The 11,528-nt window shown below is 35.8% G+C and overlaps 1 protein-coding gene across 1 annotated transcript; it reads left to right on the plus strand.

Moving 5' to 3' along the window:
• Nucleotides 1–1,966: 1,966 nt before the first annotated feature.
• On the plus strand, nt 1,967–9,489 carry LOC18448125 (anthocyanidin 3-O-glucosyltransferase 2). The gene has a single exon (XM_088858132.1). It carries the CDS (start codon nt 7,887–7,889, stop codon nt 9,321–9,323), a length of 1,437 nt encoding a protein of 478 aa, XP_088714258.1. The 5' UTR covers nt 1,967–7,886; the 3' UTR covers nt 9,324–9,489.
• The last annotated feature ends 2,039 nt before the right edge of the window (nt 9,490–11,528 follow it).

An 11,528-nucleotide genomic window follows, 5' to 3' on the forward strand; every position in this document is an offset into this window, starting at 1 on the left:
AGTCTTGTTGTGCCTGCTTATCTGCCGGAATGTATGTGAATTTGTCTATGTTTCTTTGGATATCTATGATCCGTCTGTCTCTCTCATTCTTATTAGTTTGAAAACAGTTAGTCCTTTTACCGACTTTGCAACCAGCGGTTTTCTTGAAGTGCCCAGGAAGTATGTGGTGCTCATAGTGGAAAATGATCGATTAGTCTCATGAGATGCATGTCACATAGCGCCTCTTATGGGTGCATGTGCTATTCTAGATAAGTCTAGAATGAAGCAATCTTCTGCTAATTATATGAAACTGTCGCAGTACATAGATTGTCCCTACTAGTAGAAAGGTTGCTAGTTGATCCAAACAATTATCTGATGATATTTAAGTGGATTCGAAATTCTCAAAACTAAAAAATATTTCCAAGTACATCTTTTACTTGAGGCAGCAAATCAACGGTTTGCTCTAGCGTGAGCATAGTATATGCAGTCAGTCATAGCCAAATGATTTTTATGCTCACAGGTGAGTAAATTGTCCATTTACTCCCTCAGGCAAATATCAAGCTAGACTAGGGGTGTTTTTAGGACCCAACTTTGAGGGACATATTCTCTACCACCTTTAAGACTAACTCCACAAAAAACAAAAATATATCATATACACACTTTATGAGCCTGAAAAAAAAATAATGTCTGAAAATTGAATTAACATCGTCCAATTTTGGACAGTAAGATCTAAGTGTTCAAAATCCAATTTGTTTATATAATTTTTTAAACAAAGCTAGTGGTGTTTTTAGCCTCTACTAACGATAGACTCTCCAAAGAAAAATAAAAGTTCGAATACATCCTCTATAAATCTGAAAAAAAATATTGTCCCGAAATTGAATGACCACCATCCAATTTTTAGACGACAAGATCTGTGTTAAGTCTCCAAAATCCAATTTATTATTACTTTTTTAAGACAATCCTATGATGATAGTTAAGCAGACTCAAGATTTTCAAAAGGTAAAAAGTTCTTTTCCAACTACATCTTTTACCTAAGGGAGAAAATGAACAGTGTTCTCGTGCAGGAGCATAGCATATGCTCATTGCCAAATGATTTTATGCTCTCAAGGAGGTAAACTATCTATTTACTCTCAGGCAAATACCAAGCTAGGGTTATTTTTAGGACCCTTAATTCTGTGGACATATCCTCTACTACCTATAGACTAACTGAAAAATAATAATAAAAATCAAATTGATACTCTCTGTGCCTGAAAATATAATGTCCCAAAATTGAATGAATACCATCCAATTTTCGGTCAGCAAGATGCATGTGTTGAAGTGTTCAAAATCCAACTCAGTTTATTTTAAAATAATCATCAGATGATATTTAAGTGGATCCCAAATTTTCAAATTGAAAGACTTTCCAAGCTCTTCTTTTACCTGAGGGAGTAAATGAATGGTTTGCAATAAACCCGCCGTAAATATCAAATTGTTTAATGTTCACAAAAAAAAAAAAGAAAAAAAAAAGAAAAAGAAGAGAGTAAATGAATGGTTTGCTTTCAAGGGAACGAAACATATGCTCTATGGTTTTATGCTCCCTCGGGAGTAAACTAACTAGGGTACTTTTAGGACCCCAAATTATAGGGACATATCGTCTACTACTTATTAGACTAGCTCCCAAACAAAAACACTAATAGAAAAAGGGCAAGCTTTCTATGCTTCCCCTTAGTATAGAAGTTCTATATCTCCTTTATCCAACTCTCCATTCTGAATGGAGGGTTAAGATTGCCTCAATCACAATGTCACATCTCTATATTATTATTATTATTATTATTATTATTTTATAAACTATTTTGACACCAAATTTTGGACATCCATTCTCTTATTAAACTCACACTAGCGAAGAATATAGAAAAAAATATTTTCAATAAAATAAAATGACCAAAATACCTCTGAAAGTTTTAAGGGGTATTTTGGTCATTATATTTTATAGAAAAATTATTTTTAATATTTTTTATAAGTGCGCCCCAATAATAAGATGGCACATGCCAAATTTCATATTCATACAATTTGTATTAAAAAAAAAACTAAAAATAAAATACTTTGAGACGTTGGATCTAAAATCAAACGGTGGGTAGCTCTCTTGATTAAAACTGGATGGTTGGATGGTAAGGACAGGATAGAACTTCTATGTTGTTGAGGAAGCATAGAAACCTTTCCCGTAAAAAAATACGAGCCTGAAAAAAATCATGTCCCAAAATTCAATGAGCATTATTTGATTTTCAGGCAACAACATTTAGGTGTCGAAGTATTCAAAATCTTTTTTTTTTTTTTTGAAATAGTCATTTGATGATTTTTAACTGGAATCAAAATTTTTAGCTTTGAAAAATCTACTAAAGGATATCTCTCCCCGAGGGAGCGAATGAGCATTTTGCACCCATGAGAGCATGGTATTTACGCTCCCACGCTTAGGCAAATACCGAGCAAGCGGTACCTTTAGGACCCCAAGACATATCCTCTACGGCCTAACCTTTATTCTATGAGCCTAAAAAATGTTGTGAAACTTATAAAAACCCCTGCAAAACAAACTTTCTGGATAATCTCCCCCCAATGTGTCCTTGAATAGAGACCCCCTATGGATTGATCTTGTAGGTGATTCAGATAAATTAGAAGTCTCACTTCTAATTAGAGTAGGCTAGGATGTACCACATGACTATTAGGTTTTGTTTTTATGTAGAGGAATATTTACGTGATAGAGTTTGTGTTCTCTTAGGATTAGGGTGAACACTTTATATATAGGTGGTTGGTCACATGAGCTGACGTGTGGTATTAACGAGATAATTTTTTAACATTTGATTAATAAAAAAAACTACGATGAGGATGGTTTTTCCTTTATCGTTGATAATAAATTTCTAAGAAAGCTCGTAATTTATTATAGTAAAGTAAATGGAAAATTAGAGATATTCTTATAATCAACTTTTTAGACATCTTACTTCTCAATAATTTTTCTCTCACATCTTAAATCCTAACACTTTTTTTTTTTATTTACCTCAAATTAAGAAATCAACAAGCTTAAGATGAAATTGCCTTTACTCTCTCTAGACAAAAACAAAAATCAGCTTTTTGAACCCTCTCATTCTCTCTTTGTACCCTCTCTCCATGCTATCTCTCTCTTTCTCTACCTACCATATCTCTCTACCAGCCCTCTCAGTTTATGTAGAGAGAGGGTAAGGGTATTTTCATTTTAAATTGTTGACTTCTTGATTGGGGATAAATACAATGTTAAGATTTAGGGTGTGAGAGAAAAAGTATTGGAGGTAGGATATCTAGAAAATTGATTTTGAGGGTATCTCTAATTTTTTCTAAAATAAATTGTAAGAAGAAGAAGAAAAAAATACTTCCTAAAATCGATTGTAAGAAGAAGAAAGAGAGAAAAGCATTTCATATTTGCAAGACTGACTGATCCTAACTCCCCCGAAACACAACAATTTTTTAAACCTCGCTGATCGAATGCCATCAACTGTCCAACAGTCCCAACTGATCCAGACAAGGCTCTCATCTTCTCTAATCTCTCGATTCTCCTGGCACCATATGAACTGAGAGATAGAACCATGACATAGAGAGTGTAACTGTGGGAATAGACAAGACCAGGGCATCGTATTTCTTTTTGCAGTAGATTGAAGTTTTGTTTCTATAGATTTGTTATGCGTGTGTTTGTTTGTATGGGTATGTTTATGATATTGTTTACGTGTTTCCAATTGGGATTGTATATATTGAGACCGTTTACCATTGGAGCAAGGAGGTCAGAATTATTTATAATCATATGAAATATGAAAGGTTGGGTGTTTCATAAAGTTGGAAAAAATAAATAAATTTGAACTTTGAGTTTGGTGAGTATAATTATTGTAATCACTCAATTTAACATCCAATTATCAAGATTAATTGAGATTACCTTATTCAAAAAATAAACAGTCTCATTGTATACTTTTTCTTTCCAATTATACACCGGCACTTGTTGGGCGTGTGAATTTTTGCCATGCGAGTTAACAAGTGCATACGTATACCTGTCTATAATTTCCATATCCAATCCCGTATAATATGGGAAATTTGAATGCCGACCAACCCTGTCAATGCCCGTGCTGGTCAAACCAGAATTGAGCATTGATCGATTTGGTTCTGATGGACGAGCCGAGTATTTAAAAAAAATATAAAATCTTAAAAAAATAAGAGGTTTGCTTGTAATGGGTTTTTGAAAGTTCTTTTTATAAGATTAGAAAGTGAAGCTTTTTACTGCATTATGCTTGGGACGTTGCGCATCACTATCGGATGCAAATCTATAGTATTTCTTTTTTACCAAAGTGAAGTTTTCTCTTTATAGATTGGGTTGCGTTTGCATAGAGCCGAGGCTCCAAACGATCAAAGTAGAGCCCGCTTTTAAATAGTGTCAAGAATTGTGCTTTCAACATTGAAAATCTTTATGATGGCCTTAAAATATATTTTCATCCCTAATTATAAAATTTAAAGCTTCAAAAATAGTGTAGATCAAGCAGATTTGTGAAAACTTAAAAATCTTGAAAATTACAGTCCAAAACTTGAAATCCATTTTTTTTATGTCCATGCATCTATATGTTGAGATGATCCATTTGAGGATATTTGGATATCAATACAACATCTTCTAGTGAAATTTTCGAGGTAGGCTCTAATTTGATTATTTAGAGCCTCGGCTCTATATAAACTTTTCCCTGTAAATTTGCATGCTTCTATAGAGATGCTCAACTTCCCAAATGTAATATGTGAAATTTGAACGAGTACCAACCTGTCCGTACCCAAACAGAAATATATATAAATGATTAGGGGTGGTGTCACACTCCAAGAATTTACAATACTGATATTCCTGAGATGTGACAGTCAAAATATATATATACATCTCTTTTTAGGACAAATTTACAGTGACGAATTTTTAAAAAGTAACAAAAGAAAGTTTAAACACAACTACAATATCTTCCCAAAGTTGATCCTGACGAGCACTCAAATGAAACCGCAGTTATCCTGAAAAATATTTACCATAGTTTGATGAGTTTGGCTACTCAGTAAATGATCATCATAATCCTAAAAATAATCATGGTTGAAAGATATCAATATTTCCAAAAAGGAGTTCTATTAACAGAAATGCATCAACAGTTTCACTTTCAATAAATGTATAATTAAGTATAATTTGAATAATTGAAATACATATAACACTTTAACGGCAGTGCATAATTCAAAGGATTTCACAAAATACCCTACTGGCGTCCCAAGTAGGTCACCTATATACCCTATTAGCGTCCTGATGGGTCCACTTAATCCCTATCGACGTCCCAGATAGGTCCACTTAATCCCTACAGGTCCACTGATACCTCATCGGCGTACCGGATGAGTCCACTTAATCCCTATCGGCATCCCGGATAGGTCCACTTATACTTCACCGGCGAACCGGATGAATCCACTTGCTTACTTAAATTATTTCTAAATCTCTTTAAACATTCGAAAGCAGCAAATATCATGTACTCAACATATCACTGAAATCATTAATATGAATTTCACTGAAACCACTAATAACAGTCACTTTCAATAACATTTTAAAAATAACCAACCAAATATTTTGGGCTCAAATTTAGAAAGGTAGCAGTTTGTAAAGACATTTTAGCATAATTGCCAATTTAATATGTATAGAAAAACTCTTATAGAAATTCAAGAATACGGAATTATCACAATTTATGGGATATCAATTTACAAATGAACATTTCACAATGCTATAATCAATTGCAAAAATATCAATTTTTAAGTAATAAGGCAGTCATTTACACATGAAATTTACAATGTCTAAATATTCAAAAACAGTAGAAAGAAATCTTACAATTTTACTAACAGCAGAAATGTCATATTTATTTCTAATAATTTTACAACATTTAAAATTTCTAACATAGTTAAAATATCACAATTTTATTAAACAGATTATTTTTTAAAATAATGAGGTCATTTGCACATAAAATTTATCGTGCTTAAAATTCATGATAATAAGCAGAAATAATTATTTCATTTCATTTTTAAAAAGAACGGATTATTTTTCAAGATAATGAAATCACTTACACACAAAACTTATAAAATAAAGATCCTGGACGGAAATATCACTATTTATTAAAAACAGACTATTTTTTAGGAAGACGATGTCATTTACACATAAAATATTTGAGAGAGAGCTTCCGATAAAAATTTGGTTAAAGAGAAAAGTTCACTGTGTTTCGACTAGAGAGAGAAAAATCTCAGAAGTTTTCTAGGGTAGGAGTCCTCACCTCTCTGAATTTAATTTCTACTAACATATTATTTTATTTTTTTATTTTGTTACAGGTGTGAGCGTTTTCTACTAACATATTATTTTATTTTTTTATTTTGTTACAGGTGTGAGCGTTAGCTTACGCTTTAAACGCCTAAAACCCACGTCCTTTAGAGGACGTGGCAAGAGAAAGGAAGCAACAAAGCTTTTAAACTGAAAAGCTTTGAAAAATAGCGATGGTCCCTAAGGATCATCATGTTCAAACGAATCATCATGTATTAAAAGTTTCTTTTCTTTTCTTTTTTTTTTTGTTTTTTTTTTTTGAAAATTTAAGATTGTTACAGGTGGCAACGGGTCAGGTGGCCCGGCTGGACCCGGACCCATACCCAAATAGCATTCAGGTTTATGTTTTGGACCTGGATCGGACCGTCAGATCCAAAAGTTGGACCCATACCCATATTCATTGGGTCTCAGGTCTATCCCGTTGGGTTCTAGGTCTGGTTGGTCTATTACCACCCTCAAATATGAGCTTTTTCTTTTTACCATCATATACTCATAATATTATTAACAAGGTGAGTTTTTATTTCATACGATCCGTAATATATGTAAACAAATAGGACTTCAAGTATGTTATCTCCAACATTTTACTGGTGTGAGTCGGGTCCAACCAGATCTGAACCCAACACACACATAGTATTCGGGTCCAAGTTTTAGACCTGGACCCACCCCACTGGGTCCAAATGTTGGATCCATACCCGGACCCATGTCGGGTATTACCCGGTGGGTCCTAAGCTGGGTCCGGATCTATTGCCACCTCTACAAATGATAGAGAAATCTAAGGTAGTAGAGTAGGTTAGTAATAAAAGTTATAAAACACATAAATTAAAGGGGAAAGGTTTCTATGCTTCCCCTACAACATAGAAGTTCTATCCGCCTTTTACCATCCAGCCGTCCAATTTTGATTAAGAGAGCTACTTACTGTTTGATCTTAGATCCGACGTCTCAAAATATTTTTTTTTTAGTTTTTTTTATACAAATTTTATGAATATGAAATTTGGTATGTACTATCTTCTCATTGGGACGCACCTATAAAAAATATTAAAAATAATGTTTCGATAAAATATAACGGTCAAAATACCCCTTGAAACTTTTTGGGGGTATTTTAGTCATTTATTTTATTAAAAATACTTTTTTATATTTTTTTGCTAGTACGAGTTTAATAGAGGAATAGACATCTAAAAATTGATGTCAAAATAATTTATAAATAAAAGAAAAATGAAATAGTATAGAGAAATGATATTATGATTAAGACAATCTTAACCTTCCATTACGGTTGGATAAAGGAAAAGATAGAACTTATGGGGAAGCTTAAAAAAGGTTGCCCGACCTCTTTGTTTCCAACTTCCGTCTCTCTTAATTTAATGATTCCTTCGCTTTTTTCAATTCTTATGTAATTTACAAAATCAAGAAAATATTCCAACAGATTTTGGCAGTACTTTTTTGACTTGATTGACATAATAACATGTCAATTTATGACACCAACACCGAATATTCTACGTTACTGAGTTTACCTAGAATGATAGAGAAATAGAGCGAGAGGAGAGGCAAGAGAGACATGGATGAGGCAGCAAAGGTTCAGGTGGTGGTCTTCCCCCTCCCCCTCGTCGGCCACTTGGTGCCTACAGTGGAGCTTGCCAAGCTCCTTCTCGGCCACCGCTCTCTCCTCTCCATAACAATCCTCACCCCCCATGACCACCCCTTCAACCCCTCCTCCACCGCCCCCTACATCGAACGCACCTCCTCCTCCTCCTTTCCTTTGAATCGCCTCCGCTTCCTCCAATTGCCCCGTGTCGATTTCTCTCCGGCCCCCGACATGAGGCCCCAGACCCTCTTTAGCCTCTTTGCGGCCGCCCACAAGCCCATCGTCACTGAAACCCTAAAATCCCTCTCCTCAACTTCACCACCGGTTTGTGCCTTTATCATAGACTTCTTCTGCACTGCTCTACTCGATGCAGCAATGGAGTCTGGGGTGCCGGCCTATATCTTCTTCACCTCCAGTGCCAACTCCCTCGCACTCATGCTTCACCTACCAACACTTCATGATCAAATTCCATGTGAATTCAAGGATTGTAAGGAGCCGATCATAGTTCCCGGCTTGCCACCGGTGCCCCCGATCGATTTGCCCTTGGTCCTGTCGGACAAGACCAACGACGCCTACAAGTGGTTTCTGTACAACTCGCGTCGCTTCCACCAGGCCAAGGGCATTCTCATCAACACCTTCCTAGACCTTGAGACTCGGTCTCTAGACGCTCTACACAAGGGGATCTGCCTGTCCGACCACCCTTCACCGCCAGTCTACCCTGTCGGCCCCCTCCTCAACCTGGACGAGTATCAGACTTCCGCTGGTGAGCACCACAAGTGCTTGCAATGGCTTGACAAACAACCCCAGGACTCGGTCGTGTTCTTGTGCTTCGGCAGCCTGGGCACCCTCTCGAATCGCCAGACCAAACAGGTGGCACTCGGTCTCGAGCAAAGTGGCCACCGCTTCCTATGGTCTCTGCGTGGCCCCACCTCCATGGACCAGTTGTTTGACACCAAAGACGCTGAATTAAGGGACCTTCTACCAGAAGGGTTCCTGGAGAGGACACATGACTTGGGGATGGTGTGGCCCAAATGGGCACCACAGGCAGCAGTGCTCGCGCACCCAGCAGTGGGGGCTTTTGTGTCGCATTGCGGGTGGAACTCGACTCTCGAGAGCGTGTGGTTCGGAGTGCCAATGGTTGCGTGGCCACTGTACGCTGAGCAGAGGCTGAATGCTTTGGAGCTGGTGAGGGAGGTTGGGGTGGCTCTGGAGCTGAAAATGGAGGAGGACGGGTGGGTGAAGGCGGAGGAGTTAGAGAGAGTGGCGAGGAGATTGATGGAAGGAGACGAGGGTAAAATAGTCAGAAAGCGTGTGAAGGAGTTGAAGGAGGCATCCACAAAGGTGTTGGAAGAGGGGGGCTCCTCATATGCTTCATTGGCCTCAGCCATTCACAGAATTTTGAAAGGATAAAGAGTTATGTTATGTATATCTTATTAATAAGAGCTTAGACAGTAGAAGTAAGGGATTGACTCTTTTTGTACAAGGAGTCACAACTATTCTGACTCATTGGATATCAAATTTGACTCATTGGATATCAAATTAGACGGTTTGAAGTGAGTTATCAAGTTTGAGAAAAGAATTTTTTTTTTTAACTTTATGTTTAATCAATAATTCTTTTACAATCACCCGTTTCGAAATTATAAGGGATAAAAATGATCATGACCTCTTTGTACAAAAAATAAATGGTATATTTGTAGACACTCTCTAAAATTAAACAATAATAGATTTGTTTTTTTTCTTGTGTTCATCAATTTTTTTACGATAGCCTAAATAAAACATTCCATGAAAGAATGTTCAAGTATCTCCACCTATACTTTTTCAAATGGGGTTTAATATGTGTGGTTCCTACAAAAGAAGGGGTTTGTTAGAAGCAGTGTTGGAAAACTCAGGCGAGGAGACCTAGACTCGGCCGAGTTACTTAGCCTTGGCTCGTAGCCTGGCTGAGTTCTTATGCACCAACTTGGGTGTAATACTCGGCCGGTACTATATATATTCACCTGATTCTACGGTACTCATGGGAGTAATACTCGAGCACTATTGATTGGAAAAAGTAGGGCAGTGCCTCCCTTATTTCATTTCCCTGCCACTCTCTTGCAATAATTGAGCATTGTAAGTAGGAAAAAGAAAAGCAAAGAAAAAAAACAGCTGGCTAAAAGCAGGGCAGACCCATTATTTCTTACATTCTAAAGAAAGCATAATGTTAACTAAGAGCGTATTTCACCGTGTATTTCTTTTGGGAAACTTCATTTATTTATGAGAAACGTTGAGGTTTAGCTCATAGATAACATCTACATATGAGTCCAACGATTTAGATTGAAATTGAGTCGATCTAACGATCATGACATTATCTAGACTTCATATATGAATCACTTGTAATTTACTCTAGTAGTTATATACTTCTCCTTATCTGCCCTTCATATCTGAATGCCGTTTAGTGTGAAACTCCATTCAAGGAGTTATCATTCAGGTAAAGCACCAATTGGGGGGGGGGATTATCTGGGGGGATTATCTGTGTGAACCATGTAACTTTTAAAGAGCACATTGTCACCCCAAACAGCAAAGAAACGATTTGTTTACATAAGAGAAATGATCCCTTTTATTTCAAGGCCTATTAAAATGGTACCTTCTAATAAATCTTAATATACATTTGGGAAATCATTTTATGCAACAGTTGTATAGTAATATAATAGAACCATACTTGAAGAAAACTATATTTGTAACATTTTTATCACCTCAAAATATGCACATACCCTCTCTTCATCCCAATATTCAATTTTCAAAAAACTAAAATTCAATTTGCATTATAGATATGGCTAAAACGAGTCACATCCAACGTTAAATCTAGACCGTCCATTTTATGAATTTCAAGATCTAGGTCTTAACGAACTCAAAACCATTTTTTCTTTAATGATAACAAAAGTATCTAAAAATTTTCAAAAGAGAAAAATCCTTCCAAGGCTCAGAACTAAGCACCTTAACAAAATGAACGGCTTATGTTGATTGGGCTAAAATAACACTTTCTTCGACGCATTTTCAATTTTTATTTTTTTGTGATTGTTCAATAGAATGAACAAACAAATGGCACTACTATGATTTTTGAATGTTGTTGCGTTATATTACTTTAAATCATTCCCCCATACATTAAAATGTCTCCAGCAAATAATTTATCCTCGAGATACAACAAAACAATGAAACGAACAAATGGTTACTCGATAAATACATAAACACTAAGGTCTAGAAAGCTAGTGGATGAAAGCAAGAAAACTAAAGGAGATCATTGTAGCTAGGAAGAGAAGTAAGAACTTATGACCATTTGTTTGATCCAAATTTTGAAATATACGATCTTTTCATTCTAATGATCAATCACAAAAAAAAATAAAAAAGTTGAAAACACAATCTAGAAAGTATTTTTTTAGCCCAATTAACATAGGTCGTTCATTTTTGTGATATGCTTAGATCTAGGTTTTAAAAGGATTTTTTCATTTCCAATTTATTTAGATGGCTTCATTATCATTAGATGAACAATATTAAAAAATAAAAAAATGATTTTGAGTTTATAAAGGCTAAGATCTTGAAATTCACAAAATGAATGGTCTAGATTCGTTTTTGGAAAAG

Source organism: Amborella trichopoda, chromosome 2 (assembly GCF_054954075.1).
Source record: "Amborella trichopoda isolate Santa Cruz 75 chromosome 2, AtrichopodaSantaCruz75HAP2 v2.0, whole genome shotgun sequence".
NCBI classification, from domain to species: domain Eukaryota; kingdom Viridiplantae; phylum Streptophyta; class Magnoliopsida; order Amborellales; family Amborellaceae; genus Amborella; species Amborella trichopoda.

Excerpts from the sequence above, each read along its gene's own strand:
- LOC18448125 (XM_088858132.1), top strand. The coding sequence starts at position 7,887 with ATGGATGAGGCAGCAAAGGTTCAGGTGGTGGTCTTCCCCCTCCCCCTC.